At 31.8% G+C, this 17,038-nt stretch overlaps 1 protein-coding gene and 1 long non-coding RNA gene across 3 annotated transcripts; one reads left to right on the top strand and one right to left on the bottom strand.

Annotated features, from left to right (window-relative positions):
- Positions 1-1,325: 1,325 nt before the first annotated feature.
- Positions 1,326-16,360, bottom strand: LOC122270777 (uncharacterized). 2 transcript variants are annotated; one of them, XM_043049501.3, is made up of 3 exons: positions 16,206-16,360; positions 3,388-3,513; positions 1,326-2,204 (listed from the first exon to the last, which is right to left on the bottom strand). In XM_043049501.3, exons 1-3 carry the CDS (start codon positions 16,215-16,217, stop codon positions 1,470-1,472), a joined length of 873 nt encoding a protein of 290 aa, XP_042905435.2. In that variant the 5' UTR covers positions 16,218-16,360; the 3' UTR covers positions 1,326-1,469. The 2 variants fall into 2 exon arrangements, with proteins under 2 accessions (XP_042905435.2, XP_087021384.1); XM_087165258.1 differs by lacking the exon at positions 16,206-16,360 and adding an exon at positions 5,779-5,847.
- LOC147816482 (uncharacterized) lies at positions 4,680-12,357 on the top strand. The gene is made up of 2 exons (XR_015434479.1): positions 4,680-5,835; positions 12,070-12,357. It is a non-coding gene; the product is annotated as an uncharacterized LOC147816482 (long non-coding RNA).
- Positions 16,361-17,038: the final 678 nt, after the last annotated feature.

Raw genomic sequence — 17,038 nt, 5'->3', positions numbered from 1 at the left:
AACAATGGAAATACTTTGTTTTAACCCAACAAAATATTATTAAAAAAAAGAAAGTAAAATGTTTTATTTTTGTGAAGCTGCCTTTTGCACTTTGCGATGTTTAATGTGTTGAGTGTCACATGTATTTTTAAGGATATTCCGTGAGACCACATGCGCTGCTTGGAAGCTCTCGTATTATGGTGTGGCAAAGCACACTATTAACAGATGAAAATAAATAAAGCTTTTATTTGTAATAAATAACAATTATGCAAATTTTAAGTAAATTTTCATTAATTTCTTAAAACGATATTAATTTTTTCAGTTTTATATGATATTTTACACTGTCAGTCATCGATTACTGCCTAAACAGAAAGTCCAGCATCAATCACCTATAATTGGCATGTCACTCAACATATTAATGCAAATTTTGTCAACAATCCAGACAATTGAGTTGATAGGTAATTGAAAAGATATTGCTACTTTTTTCTTTTTAAATTTTTTCCTTATAAAGAATTTTTTTTTCGTGATTACTGAGCAAAAACAAACGTCTTGGAAAAAATTTCCCCTACACCTTGGAATGTTCTTTTTAAGACCCCTATAAGACCCAACTTAATTCGAAAAATCTTACTCTTTATAGAACTTATTTTATCAATGTTATCTATGTTTTTATTGTAAGCTTTCATAACCATGCATTATCAAACAATTTAGAGAAAGGTTGCATCATGTGACATACGTGTTTAGATTGAAATAATTTTGAAGAATTTTATAACCAATATATATCATTAACTATGTCGGCATATAAATAATAAGCAATTATGAAACAAATTTAGAAAAAAAAAATTGCAAAATGGAATTTAAGATCAGAGATAGTTTTCGGTAATAATTTTTTTAGGGTTAAAATTTAGCATCAAAAATTTTATGGAAAAAAATGTTCTATGCTTTTTCGAGACAAATTTTTTAAATTGTCTGCATTTTAGTAATTAAGCCTTTTTTTTTCTTTTTATCTGTTGTAGATAGTTTATTTTTACTTATTCATTTTCTTTATCGTATTTTAGTTTATCCTATTGTTTTTATATTTATCATATTTTGTTTGTCATATTTTATTTATCGTATTTTAGTTATTTTGTAAACAATATTTAGTAATTTTAATAAAAATGAATTACCATTATTTATAATAGAAAATGAGAGACTCAATAATTACCCTGAGATAATTCTTGAAATTTTTCTTTATTATTTGATAGCATATTAGTGCAGCCTAGTATGACGTTAGCAACCGAATTAAAACCTCATCATTTAAATTTTAAGTTAATTTAGCTTTAAATTGCAAAAACGACAATTACACATACTTTTCTTTCGATCGTTTTATTCCAACAACTGGAGACATTCATTGATACATTTACAAATTTACAGTCAAGAGGAACATAACAAACATTGAAAACATTGAAATTTAAATAAAATAAATAAGTTTTTTACATTTTCAGTCCAAATTTTTAGTAGGGAGCGTAGCTGTCACTTGGGGGGCCTGAGTATACAGGAGGTTGATATGCTGGAGCAGATTCTTGGTAGATTTTTGGTTCTGGTTGGTAAGGTTTGTATGCAGGTTCAGGTGCTGGCCTGTATTCGGGTTCAGGAGCGTAGTGAACTGGAGCTGGTTGGTAGGCTGGCTCAGGGGCGTAAACTGGAGCTTTGTATGCTGGTTCTGGAGCATAAACAGCTGGTGCAGGTTTGTATGGTTCTGGAGCTGGGGCATACACTGCAGGTTTGTATGGCTCTGGAGCATAGACAGCGGGTGCTGGTTTGTAAGGAACTGGGGCTGGTGCGTAAACTGCTGGTGCTGGTTTGTATGGAGCGGGTGCTGGTTTGTATTCTGGAGCTGGTTTGTATGGAGTGGGTGCTGGTTTGTATTCTGGAGCTGGCTTGTATGGGGAAGGTGCTGGTTTGTATACTGCAGGAGCTGATTCATATTTGACTGGAGCAGCATCTGAGTGAACATCAGTATCAGCAGAATCTTGGTTGTCGGTTCCAGGTTCGTTAGTTTTGATTACAGCGCGAAATCCTTTTTCATCAGCTACGTAATCAACTTGTCTGTAAATGCCATAACCATCGGTGTATCCATAAGATCCTTTCTTGTTACCATAGTCATCACTTTCTTCCTTTCGGTTTTGTGTAGCACCATACTCATCTTTAACGTCGTATCCAAAAGCATATGGTTGGGGCTTTTCTTCCTGTTGATAAAACATATATATTTTTTAAATAGAATTTTTTTTATGCGCATTATGATTCTTGTCATTTCAAAAGAAACGTAAATAATAATGTAATCACAATATTATTTGTGCCTGAGTGGATCCTCTGAAAAAACTTTGTTTATTGACAATTATTTATCAAAATTTCTCAAGGACCAGGCAGACATTGAGATTATGGTTCTGAACTAAGACAAATTCGATTCGTTTCTTATCAAAATTTGCAAACGAATAAGCAGAATATAAGCGATTATTTGAATATGGACTAGTTTTTTGGTTTCAAAATTTTTATAGTTAAGAACATCTCCTGCCGAGGGTATCACCGTGCTGCCAAAAGCTATGAAGTATGGAGGTAGCGGGTTCGAATCGCACCGTAACCCCTGATGTATCTTAATACTTACGGTTCTTCTACTTGAGAAGCCGTTCTTTGTATTTAACATTCAAACTCACATTCGCGATGAAGCCCAAATTATATACTCGCATATATAAATCAGGCCTTACTGATGAGCAATTTCATCCGCCTGATGCTCAATAGCTTGGAGGTAGCGGGTCCGAATCTCGTTGAGACCCTGGATGTATCTTCGGGCTGTCCTTTAATTTCTGCCATATGTTCTACAACTTGACAATGACTTATGAGCTGTACTCTATAATGAGATCATAAACCTGCGTGCGTATGGGTAACGATAAATAATTGAATAAATTAATAAAAAAGAGTAAACTAATTAGAAAGGATTGCTTATCGAGGCTTAGTTTTGGTAAAAATCTTTAATTCTCGTCATATCTATTGTTGCTACTTCATAGGATTGTACGAAATGTAAGTATACCTTTATACGTGATTGTTTCCTTCATTTTAAATGTATGTAGTTAATTGTTTATTCTATTTAAAAGTGTAAGCTGTTTTTATCTACTTCTGATAAACAAAAACTAAGCAAAAAACTGTTATGTAAATGTTGTGAAAAAGTATTAAATTTAAGTAGCAGTTCTAAATTTTTATTAGATAGTACCGAATTCTTTGAAACTTTTGCCTTCATATTTTCCTTTTGATTTATTATGCTAGATATTTCGAAGTCTTAACTATTTATAGTATTTTGAAGATCGAACGAATAAACTTATGTGCATTAGTTTCAATTTTTTTTCTTCTTTAAATCAATGTTTGAACTAAACTTACGTATTGAGGTGCATAAGGTTTTGGATATGCTTCAGCTGCGTAAGGTTTTGGGTAAGAAGGTGCAGGTGCTCCGTAGCTCGGTCCGTACTGAGCTGCAGCCAGTGAGGCGAGACACAAAAGTATTACCTATTAAAAAGAAGGAAAAATAAGTGTTTTAAAATGGAGGAAAGAAAATGGCTTCTACGCAATCAACTTTGTTTTTTTTCTTCCTTATTTGTTTATTCAGAAAATATGCAAAATTTCTAATTTTTAATATAACTTTCATAATAATATTTATAATGATAGAAAAATATATAAAATATATGGTAAAAAATATGTGATAGAAAATATATATATATATATATATCGATTATTTCCATCGATTCTTATCAATACAATTGTTATTTTGCTGCTTAACAGTGCGCATGTAAATTTGTTTTATAACCCTGTGAAAACATATTTTGCTAGATTATCGTTTATTTATAATTAATTATTTATTTTCAGATATATATTTTTTTAAATTTTATAATCTGCGTCGAAAAGCCGGTTGCGATTCTGAGTTTACGACGATGGATGTTCAACTCAGTAGCCTTGTAATTTTGAACCCAACCCAGAAGACAAAGGAACTCCTGGACCAAGAATTAGCACAAACTAGCAGCCTTCGCGGACGATTTTTTGATGGAACTAGCCAGCATTAGCGTTACTTAGAGAAGAAAATCTCACACGGTTAGCGAGACGGCAAAGGGATTTTAACCAATGATCCGTCTACCACTGAGGATATTTTACACCAGCACTGCGTCGCTGCGAGCCGGGAGCAGATAATGTATCGATCAGCCAAAACTCAGATTCGAACCTGGACGCCAAAACTCAGATTCGAACCTCATTAGGAGACGAGGGATCTATTTCCTGAGCTACATCGCATAAATTATAGATTGTCATTATTAATTTCAATGCAACGCAAAAGACAGATTGACTTGGACGAAAGAGAGCTCGACTCCTAATGAAGTCCCCGGGTTCGAATCTCAGTGGTGGCTGATCGATACAAATTCCGCACCCGGCTCGCACCAACAACTGTGTTGACGTAAAATATCCTCAGTGGTAGATTGATCAGAGGTTAGAATCCCCTTGCCATCCTGCTAACCATTTGAGGTTTTCGTTGTTTTCCTGTACATGCAACTCAAATGTGGGATAGTCCCTATCTAAAAGTCCTCCACGAAGGCGAATTTTTCCCAATACTTTATCCAGGAGTTTCATTGTTGTACTGAGGATTGTGTACAAAATTACAAGGCTATGGAGTTGAAATGTTGGGAGTCGTAAACGAAAAATCAGTTCAACGACGGTTATAAAAATAAAAATTACATAAAGAATTAAAATTTAACTATCGCAAGACGCGGTTTTTGCCTAAGGGAGGTCTTTAAATTAAAAAAATAATATTCAGGAAAACTTTAAAAAATGCATAGAAATTTAAAGGATTCTTTTTCAAAACTTGTGAGAAATGAAAATGTAAGTCTTGATATTAAAATAAGCTCCTAATGAAATAACAGATGCAAAAGACAAAAAAATAAAAAAAGAGTTCTAAAAACGAACGAAGCAAGTTCCAGAGTTCAATGTGGGCTTCGACACGTTGTTTTCTTTGGTAAAAGGCAGACTAGCTTTTCCTACCTCTGTAAAATTTAAATTTGTTGCATTTTCTTTTACTTTTTAGTGAATTTTAAACACTTTTTAAAACAACGCGGCATCTGTTTAACTAAAACTTCTTTGATACAAATCTGAATAGGTTAATAAATTAATAAAGATAATTTTACAGATTAAGCGCCATTTTTTAAAATAATATCTTATACTTTTGGTATTGAGATTGATTTATAAAAAAATCATTTAAATTATTACTTAAAATTTTAATTTTTAAGACTGTTATTTTGGTTAAAAGGTGGGCGGGATTTTCAAAATTTTTTCTACTCACAGAATTGCTCGTATAATTGAATGTCTGTGCTTATAAATAATTGAATTTTTAAATTCTGTGTTAATAGCTACAAATAAATTTGATAAGATGAACAAATAAATGAATGCATCATAATATATTTAAAATTATATCATATATATATATATTTAAAATGTTTTTGAAGTTACTAGCTGTGAAGATTGAAAGCGAACTGAAAACGATACTTACTATGAAGAGAGGAAGGGGGAAGAAGGAGAAGGGAGAGAGGAGGGATAAAGGTTGGTCGTTTTTAGAAGAAGCGGGACCTTTATCGAGGACTGACATGTTACTTTTCTTTGGGATAAATACTCTCGTTATATATGTGTTTAGAATAGTTGTGTAAATAATGTGCTGCATAACTTTCAATAAATTAATTAAGCAGCTGAAGATCTTCGTTTAATTTAGATGATGTGTTTAATTATATATATACACACCGTAAGATATTCGGCCACGAGGGGAAAAGAAGAGATTTTCACTGGCGCACCCGACAGGTAAGAGCTCATTTTTATGTAAATGTATGCTCCCACAAATTTAAGTAGTAATTGTAATTATTTGGGCGAAATTATACAAAATGAAAATTAAATGTTTGTGTTCCAACCTGGAACATTAGTTTACTCGTCAGAGAACGAACACGCCAGTGTTCTAAAGAGAATTCTTTTACTCGCCAGAGTACTTAGATAGCATATTATAAAAAGAATTTTGTTGTATTAATTTTCGTCCCAGATAATTGGAATTTTTATTTGATTAAATTGAATCTATTGTGGTTTTTTAAATTCTGTTTTGATTATTATTGGAAGCACGGCAGTGCATATCACATAACGAAAGAAAGTTATTCATGTTATATTATTGTCAGAACAAAAGCGTTCAAGTAGAAATTATTTTAGAGTGTGTTCTTGTTGTTATTAATTTAGAGTTTCTCACTCAATAAGAAGCGTTATGATAGTAGAGAATTTCCTCATATTCTATATTTTTTTTTATCCGAATGCTTATTGATGGTTATATATTTTTTTTTATTTAAAAAAAAATGGAGTTCAGCTTGGAATAGAAAATTTTACTTAAGTATAAATACTATTGTGCCGAAAATCGAATAACAAATTAAATAGTAATCGTCAGCTTCATAAATATTCAAAGTGAATGTTCATCAGTTTCGCTTCCGGCTTCAAGGTCGGAAAGAATAGTTCAGAAGACGATTTTTTCTTTCTGCTTTGTTTTATTTATGCTGGCGTCAGATTTTTTTTTTATGATTGAGAAGTGTATGTTATTCTTTCTGCAGACATCTTGTGCTTGTTAAGAAAAAGAAAAAAGAAAAAATGAGGATTTAATGTGTATACATTTAATAAATTAAATGAATAAAAAGGGATAGGTTTTAAAACGATTTCTTTATATTTCTTGCGGATTGTAGAAAATATTATCGTTTTAATTGAAATATATATATTTTTTTTGTGGTATTGATGTGGTAAACAAATTGTATTAAAAAAAAATGCATATATATATATTGTTTGTTTTTTTTTTTTTCTCCTCAACTTATATTCATAGTGTAACAGAAATTATAATATAAGATAAGAGTTGGTTTTCAATCCTTGATTTCCATATTATATTGTTTTCACTTTTAATATGTAGAACATAGAATATGTTCTTGATGGTTAAAGAAATTTATATGAGTGTGATAATTCGTGTCACAGTTTATCACTGCACTAATGGTTGAACCTGTATATCATATTTGTATTGATTTTGTTATGAGTGCATTTTTTTGTATGTATGTATAATTAGAGGGTACAAATACATTTAATTACTATATTTTACGTAATATGAAACAGCAGTGCTAAAGTATTTTTTTAGAAACATTGTTGAGGTTGGAAGAGTAATTAACGTTTAAGTTTCGTTTAATAGTTGAATTTATTTTTCTTCCCATAAGGCAATACTCTGAAAGTTATTTTCATTTTAAATTGTAGTAATTTGACAATTTTACTGCCTAAAATTTCAGATTCTAATTTTGAGTTTAAAAAAAAAAAAAAAAAAAAAAAAAAACATTTTAATAAATTTTGAGGTTAAGTTTAAAATAAATAAGGAAGCATCATGGCATTCCTTGGCAAGGGCAGAAAGGAAGATTTAAGATGTTTGGCAGAAGAGTTGGGAGAAAGTATAGACCACGATATGAAAATAGTAGATTTAAAATCTGTCATAGTGGCAAGTAAAGCATATGAAGAAAGCTTTGTGAAAAATTTATTAGAAACGATTATCAATACTAGAATGGAAGGGGAAAATGAAAAGAAAAGAGAATTAGAAGCCGAAGAAAAGAAAAGAGAAGTAGAAGCAGAAGAAAAACGAATGGAATTTGAGTTAAGAAAACTTGAACTTGAGACTCAGTCAAAAGGAGCTACAGTATCAAACTCAGTTGAAAATAGTAGCCAATTCAGTCATGAATTAGTTCGGTTGATGCCAAAATTTAAATTAAATCAGGATGACATAGTCCTGTACCTATCGCTATTTGAAAGACAAGCAAAACGCACAAAAGTGGAGATAAAAGATTGGGTGTCTGTTTTATTGACTTTATTGCCGGCCGAAATAGTGCAAATGATTGCCAGGGAATCCGAGGAAAGTTTCGAAGACTATAATTACATCAAAGCAGTTTTATTAAAGCGGTTCAAGATGAACGCAGAAAGTTTCCGGAAAAAGTTTGTTCTACATCAGCGTAGTCCTGATAAATCTTGGAGGGATTTCACATTTGAATTAACCAATTATTTTCAAGAGTGGATCGATGGACTTAGCGTGTCCGACTTCGATGCTCTAAAGAATTTGATGATCACGGATCAAATCAAAAGAAGAGTGCCGCATGAAGTGCGCGAACATTTCCTTGATGAATGGTCAAAGTTGATATCACCAGCCAAGCTAGCAGATAAGCTCGATGAATACGAAAGTGTTCGAAATACGCAAAAACGAGCTTCGAAAGAGAAATTGCCTGACAAGAGCTGTCCTCATACTCCACCTATAGAGCGACCTTTTAGGAATAGATTTCCTCAAAATTCCAGTAATCATCAGAAACAACAATTTCCAAAAACTTCAAGGTACGAAGGTCCAAGGCGATCATTCAAGCCGACTTGTTATTCGTGTGGAGTAGAAGGACATTACTCCAAAACATGCCCAAAGAATGATAATAAAAGACATTATGGTCCAAATGCTCAAAGCAATTTGGTTTTATCATCCACAACTGAAAATGAAGTCAATTCTTCAGTTCTGACAGCCAGAATTACAGCACCGGTGTCAAAACAAGCAAAGGACTGTTTCGATGTAGATAAGCTTCAAATGGTAAGCATTAGGTGTGGTGATCAGACCCTTACGGGGATTATAGATTCAGGTGCTCAGGTTTCAGTGGTGCGAGAAGGACTTGTTAGAGATATACATTCCGACGGAGAAGGAGTGATTGAAATTTCATCTGCTTTTGGGGAAAGTGAAATGACACCTCTAAGGAATTTTTCAATGAAATTAGATGATGAGTTGCATGGGAATGTTACTATCTCATGTGCAGTATCGAAAAAGCTTGTCAACGATTTGTTGCTCAGCATTAAAGCTTACGAGGCATTAAAAAATAATGTGCAGATTCATAAAATGGCAATTGCCGAGGTTATTTCAAAACAAAGTTCCGAGAGACCAAACGAGCCCGAGGTGCAGTCCTTGGAAAACCCAATGAGTAATATTTCTATGATAAATGGTGTCACCAAAAACGGGACGGAATGGGAAAACGAAAATCGAGCTGAACTCATAAGGCTACAAAAGGAAGATGCAGAATTGAGGAATGTGTGGATTTGGGCGAAAGACAATGAAAAGTCTTATAAAATACAAGATGGAATATTGGTGCATTCCGAAACAATGTTCGGTGAAAAGGTGGACCAGGTTGTTCTTCCATTGAGCAAAAGACAAGAAGTGTTGAAAATGGCCCACGAAATACCACTTGCTGGTCACCTAGGTGAACGTAAAACGAAACAACGCATCAAGTATTCATTTTATTGGCCTACCATAACACATGATGTCAAGGCGTTTTGTGAGAGCTGTGAGACATGTCAGTTACGAAGACCGATCACCTATCGAGATAGAATCCCAATTCAGCCGATCGTAAGACCGGAAACACCATTCGAAATTTGGAGTGTGGACTGTATTGGTCCTCTAGAATCACCATCACGTAGAGGACACAAATACGTCATTTGTGCAATTGATTTGTGCACAAGGTGGGCTGAAGCTATCCCAGTGAAGGAGATAAGCGCGAAAACTACGTGTAATGTCCTAATGAAAATTTTTGTACAAACCGGGTTCCCGAGAGTGATATGTTCCGATCAAGGAACCAACTTTACATCGAAGTTAACAAAAGGGTTTTTAGATGTCATCGGGGTTTCGCCGCGATTTTCAACTCCTGGTCATCCGGAAAGCATGGGTGCCGTTGAAAGATGGAACAAGACCCTCAAGAATATGCTGAACAAAAATATACAACAACATGGTAGAGAATGGGACTTACATTTGCCATATTTATTATTTGCCTACCGTGAAGTTCCCCACAGCACTACCGGTATTTCCCCATTTCAATTAGTTTATGGAAGGTTACCCCCTGGACCTTTGGCTCTGTTGAAAGATTTGTGGATAGGTAGAGAAACAATTCCATCTAATGCATCGAAACCTGTAGAGACTTATTTACAAGATCTAATAAATAAACTCAAAGACGCCCATGAACTAGCATCTGAAAACTCGAAAGTATCCCAAGATACTTATGTTTCTCAATACAATCTTCGCTCAAAAGAGAAATCATTCAAGGTTGGGGATAAAGTCCTCGTGTTGATACCATCATCCTCACATAAACTTCTTAGTACTTGGAGTGGACCCGCCACACTAATTCAAATGACTAGACCCCATTCAGCCAAAGTAGAAATGGAAGATGGAAGTATTCGCGAGATACATATCAACAAACTGCGACCGTACGTTACCCGAGTAAATTATGTTGGTCTTGTATTCGAACAAGACGATGACTTTGGAGACTTGCATTACGCTCCTGCTGATAAATTTAATGTATCAATTGGGGATATTGATAAACTAGATAAGGGACTTGAAGATTTGACGGTTGAACAAAGGAGAGATTTGTCAAAAGTTTTGAAAAGATTTATGGATGTATTTAATACCAAACCTGGACATGCTAGAGTGGACGGTCACGCGATTCGAGTCACAGCAGATTGTTCCGCCAAGAAATTTAGACCTTATCGAGTTCCTATCCGATTGCAAGATGAGGTCGATCGACAAGTAAAGGAACTCTTGGACTGGAATCTTATTGAACCAAGCGAGAGCGAATGGGCTCATCCCGTAGTGTGTGTAGCAAAAAAAGACGGAAGTGTCAGGCTATGTGTCGACTACAGACTTTTGAATAGCTTCACTATCCCCGACGCGTATCCCATGAAAATAGCTAAAGAACTCTTGTTTGAAATCGGAAAAGCCAATTTCATAACAGTACTTGACCTTACAAAAGGTTATTGGCAGATTCCGATGAGAAATGAAGATAAGACTTTCACAGCTTTTGTCACCCATTCGGGACATTTCCAATGGAAAGTAATGCCCTTTGGTTTGAAAAATGCTGGAAGCACGTTCCAGAGATCAATGGACAAAGTATTGGCACGACATAAAAATTACTGTCGCTCATACATCGACGATGTAGCCATATTTTCTGAATCCTGGACTGATCATATTTTTCATATCAGTCAAGTTTTGCTCACATTAAGAGGAGCTGGATTAACGATAAACCTGAAGAAATGCGACTTTGGCAGATGCCACGTGAAGTTTCTAGGACACATTATAGGTTCCGGAAAACATACTCCAGATCCTGAGAAAGTGGAAGCGATTCATAGTATAGCCAGACCATCTACCAAAAATGAGGTCCGAAGTCTGTTAGGACTAGCATCATATTATAGAGATTATATACCCAATTTCTCCGAAAAAGTGCTGCCTTTAACAAATTTAACAAAGAAAAGCGTTCCAACGAATATTCCATGGGATGATATATCAGAGCAATCCTTCCAACAGCTCAAGCGTGAACTGGTAAAAATGCCCTCTTTACATACACCTAATTTAGATAAACCATTCCAATTATACACTGACGCCTCAGCGACAGCTATAGGAGCTTGCTTAGCTCAGACCGCAGATGATGGCAAAGAAATGCCGATCGCCTTTTTCAGCAAAAAATTAACCCCTTGTCAAGCCAGGTGGTCCACAATAGAAAGAGAGGCATTTTGTGTTTTGGAGGCATTAAAGAAGTATGACACGTGGATTTTTGGCGCACAAGTACAAGTCATTTCGGATCATAACCCTCTGAGTTTTCTTACAAGCAGCGTGCCTCATGGTGCTAAGCTTTCAAGATGGGCTTTGGCACTGCAGAGGTACAATATGACTCTCACATATCGTCGTGGTTCTTGCCATGGAAATGCCGACGCGTTGTCTAGGATAGCAATGACAAAGTAAATGTTGGTTTATGTAGTAGGTTCATAATTTACGTGCATAGATTTATATCATTGTTATAAGCTTTATATATTAGTTCATATTTTACATAGTTATTAATATATTAGTAGTTCATTGTATCATTTGTAATTGAATTAAAACATCCATTTTGGGAGCTACATATTTAAGAGCTCCTCTGCCTGCGTGATTTGTGTTTGTTTTTCCCATTTTGCTTTGTTTTTTTTTTATATCTTTGGCAGGTTGTGAAGCAGCATTGTCGCTAAGGCGACGAATGTGCTTCCTTTGAAGGGACGTGTGAAGATTGAAAGCGAACTGAAAACGATACTTACTATGAAGAGAGGAAGGGGGAAGAAGGAGAAGGGAGAGAGGAGGGATAAAGGTTGGTCGTTTTTAGAAGAAGCGGGACCTTTATCGAGGACTGACATGTTACTTTTCTTTGGGATAAATACTCTCGTTATATATGTGTTTAGAATAGTTGTGTAAATAATGTGCTGCATAACTTTCAATAAATTAATTAAGCAGCTGAAGATCTTCGTTTAATTTAGATGATGTGTTTAATTATATATATACACACCGTAAGATATTCGGCCACGAGGGGAAAAGAAGAGATTTTCACTCTAGCAGATAGCTGATCCTAGGGGAAAAAAAAAAAAACTTCGCATCAATGTTTAAAAATTAACGATGTTAATGGGAAGAATTTTAGGTTGTCAGAAAAAAAACTTCGAAATAAAGGATAATCCTATGGTGAAAGGTCGGGGCTACATTAAAGATGCGAGATCACTTCCCAACTAAGCTCCAATAATTTCGTGAGCGCTGCTAAAGACGTGTGAGGCCTTGCATTATCGCGGAGGAACAAAATTCCTTTGTGACCCCACATATTCCACGACTTTGCACCATCAGATTATCGTTCATTTCATAGATTTTTAAATGATAAAAAATTCAGTAATAGCGATGGCTTCAAATTGCACTTGCTTGAGTGTTTTGCTGACAGGTCCAGAAGTTCTACAAGCACGGGTTCCCGAAATTTATCAGAAAAGTGTGAAAAGTTCATCGAATGAACGATATTTCAGTCAAATAATTTTATTGATTGAAGTTCGTTTTTGCATAGGAAAAAAATTTATTTTTATTTCACACTAAAAAACCGGAACAAATTTCTTGCCAACCTGATACTTCCCACGTTTTCAAAAAGGATCAGTTAAAAAAAAATTTAAATTTTTTTAAACCATTTATACATAATTTGAAAACATAATTTTCTAACTGGATCCTAACTATTTCAATTCAAATTTATTTTTAAATTTAGTTATTTCTGTGTTAAAAATTTTAGTTCGTGATCCAGCGTCATGAAATATCAGTCATTTTAATGTTTTCTTTTTGAATGAATAACTCGTAAACATAACGATTGCTGTTATTGATCTTCTAGAGGTCTGGCAAGATACCTTGATGGTTAAGAAACAAAATTTTTAAAACCATTTTATTCGGTGTCTGATAAAGTCTATTTATAATTAACTATGTCTGAATATATTTAATTTTTAAAAGTTTGTCTCTCATGAATAATTGGAGAGTTGGCAGATTATGTTTTAAATTAATTGAAAAGCTTTTCAGTTAAATTAATGATAACATTTATTGTTTTGCTTCACGAGTATAAAATATGATAACGTGAGAATTTTTTTGATAATTAGTTTTAACTTGAACTCTGTGAAAAGAAAAATTATGTTGCTAAGATTTATAAAAACTGATGCAGATTAGACGAAGTTACTTTATATGTCAGGCGTTTTTATTAATTTTACAGCTTTTTTTCATATTTGTTTCAAATTCTAAAAAAAAAAAAAAAAAACCCTGATTTTTTCAGTAAAAAATGTATATATGTTGATTATTTCCGTAGCGGATGCACTTTGAAATAAGACAAAATATTATTGAATCAAAAGTATTTTTTTCCCTGTTTTAATAATTTAAAATATTTTTGGTTGAAATCTTATAATAACTTGTATTTTTCCATCTTTCATTTTCCTTACCAAAAAATATATCTATACAAAAACTCAATGCACAATATCTATGCGCAATTTGTGAATCTTTTAGAAGAAATACTTTGAATGTATATTTCGTTATACTATATCTTTAAACTATTAAAATCTTATTTAATCTATCATTTATCTACAGAAAAGGGAGAAATAATTTTGATGTAGAATCAGAATCGGACGGAATCAAGACTATCATAGTTTGAAAATTATATATATTACAGAATTTAATCATTAATAAATAATAATTAATTCTTAGAATATATTAAGAAACAATGAACCTTAGAAATCTTAAAAGTTAGGCTTTTAATTTTTGATGTCAATAACCTAATTGTTTTGTGTCAACTATATCTATACTAGATACTTTTTCACCAATTTTCATGGTAAAAATTTTGAAAATTAATGGAGATATTAATCAAAATATTTTTTTAATTTCACGTGAATAATGTATCTTGCGCAGTTCCTATAAATAAATTATTTATTTCTTAATTTTTATTCATATATTTAGAACAGAATTAAGAACAAAATTGTTACAAAAAATTTCAGAATTTCTTATTTCAAAATTTTTTGCCCGTTTGTGACTGTTTTAAAAAAACATTTTTTTTCTTTAAATATCGATAAAAAATAAAAGTGACTGATATATATATACAATACTTAATTTACAAATATTTATATTTCAATATTTTATATTGCAATCATCATAATTTTACAACTTTAAGGGTAATTGGCTATTTAATGAGCTTAATTAGCACATATCTTTATAATATAATTCTGGAATGTAGGTTAAAGAAAATATTCTACAATTTAGGAAATAAAAATATTTATAGACAGTTTACCGAAATTACTAATCAAAAAATCGTATTTTTTATGCTACAAACTTTATACGCTGAAATAATAATTTCAGTTGTAGCAAATCTTTTGTATTATCAATTCGGGTAAGATTTACTTCTTTGAACTATCCAATTTTTCTAAGTAATGCATTGTTAATGATTTTCCCTCGATTTTATAAGTATATTACATTTTGTTTTAATCTTTTAAAGACATTAGAAAAAAATATTCAAAGATAATAAATGTTTTAATCCTTCATGGTATTTTAAATAACAAAGAAATAGAAAATTTTTTGCTATTTTTTTAGTTTTAAATTTCGAAATAATTTTGATTAATTTTCCCTACGAGAAAAGTATATTTGAATACTAATATTTGAAAATCGAAATATTTTTTAATTCTCAATGGTATTTAAAATGAAAAAAAAAATACTTTATCTTATAATTTTCAAATTTAGAAATACTTTTTAACTTTAATATTTAGCTGCAAGAGAAGATTATTTTAACAAAACATTAATGGTAAAAATAGTTCAGATATTTTAAAACAATTAAATAAGCCAGTTGTGAAGCGTTTTTACCTTTTAGATTAAAATCTCCATGTGTTTTCAAGTTTTAATTATATTTAATAAGACTGATTTAAGTTATTTTAAACATAAAACGTTTTAAATTTCAAGTAGAATATTCTAAAAATACATTTAGTTGTAAGATGATAAATATAAATATTTTTTTATAAAGGTAACATAGAAACTTTTATATGAATCACGAAAAAATCATGCTAAAAATAATGATTCCCGAGGAAAGTATTATTTGTTAAATTTAGAAATAATTTTTAACTTACATTTTCTGATGCATGAGTGTAAGTATATTTTAACCAAACTTACTTCGTAAGTGTAGCTGGAATATTTACAACAATTACACAAATCAACAGGAATACGTTTTTTTTCTTTCAGATTGAATTATGTTATGTTGAATGAATAATAATTATTGAATTATTGAACATGTTTTCAAGCTTTAATTTATATTAAATAAGAATGGTTCGAATTTTTTTTAAAAAAGACACATAAGTTTTAAATTTTAATAAGGAAATTCTAATAATGCATTTCATTGTAAGATAAGAAATTTAAATATTTTTGCTTTAATATAAAGGTTTTAAATTTTTAGTAAGCCAATTTTAAATTTTTTTAGTTAAATGATAGTAAACAGTATTAATAATGATAACTTTTAAATAGAGCTCAAAGTGCAATTCATCAATTTGTTACGAAATTATAAATGGAAAAAACCTGAAAGTATGTTAATTGAAAATTATATTTTTCCTTAATATATTTTATTTATATTAATATATTTTATTTATCTTAATATATTTTTTTTATTCAAATTTTATAAGACAATTTTAACAATTTCTTAATTATAAGTTAGTAAATTTGTGTAATAATGTTGACTATAGTTAAAAGCTCCAAGAGCAAATTCTTCGATTTTTTTTTTACGAATTAATAAATGGAAATATCTGTACAAAAAAAGTATGAATGACTACTCTACCTTTGAGATCATGTTGAAAATTTAGTTGCTGAACCTTACCAGCCAAAGATCAAACTATATTCCGATGAATCAGTAGGAGATGTTTAAATAGTTGAAGATTAACCCACTTTTGATGGGGCGTCATGGCCTAATCAAGCCTTTTTTTGCCCTTAAGGCAGGGTAGAGAGTGAAAGTTACTAATGTGACACACATTGAATGAAACCACTTTCAAAAATCTTACGCGAGTTCTCGAAAAAAATATCGAGGATATTTTTTTTCTTTTAATTGAGATTTCTACAGATTATAGTGTACAAATCACCCTGATTTCGATATTAATTACGCGAATTTTTTTCTTCACCTTGGCATTAGTTTTTCGATCTTAATTAAAAATCGTTCTACTCTTTGCCCTTGATTATCGTTTGACTTTGAAGAAAATATTCTTTGCGGGAAGGCCGGATCGTTTGCAGGTTTTGGACAATCGGAACTTATGAGGAATATTAATTAGATTTGAAAGTTACTTAGTATTCTTTGTGAAGAACAAAGGTCACTGATTAGGGGGGAATGACTTTTTTCAAGTTGATTAGTGCAAATAAAGTGTGACTTATTAGTCGTCAATTAAAGAATATGTGAAAAATTATAGAGAGAAATACAAAGTTTAGCGAAATACACATTTTGTTTGTAAAGTGAAGTTTGTTTTATTAAAATTATTTGCTAAATTTTTTAGTTTTAACAAATTTAAGTTTCTACGTGCATATCTCACACTTTGTTAATTTTCCTTTAAATTTTAGTTACATAGTTTATAATTTAGTTATATTGTTAAGTTATATAGTTATTTTAAAGCGGCAAAAGACATT

Source organism: Parasteatoda tepidariorum, chromosome 1 (genome assembly GCF_982258835.1).
Source record: "Parasteatoda tepidariorum strain Cologne lab strain chromosome 1, Ptep-v5.0, whole genome shotgun sequence".
Lineage (NCBI taxonomy): Eukaryota > Metazoa > Arthropoda > Arachnida > Araneae > Theridiidae > Parasteatoda > Parasteatoda tepidariorum.
The sequence above is the reverse complement of the archived record's forward strand: the minus strand, read 5'-3'. Positions and strand labels throughout refer to the sequence as shown.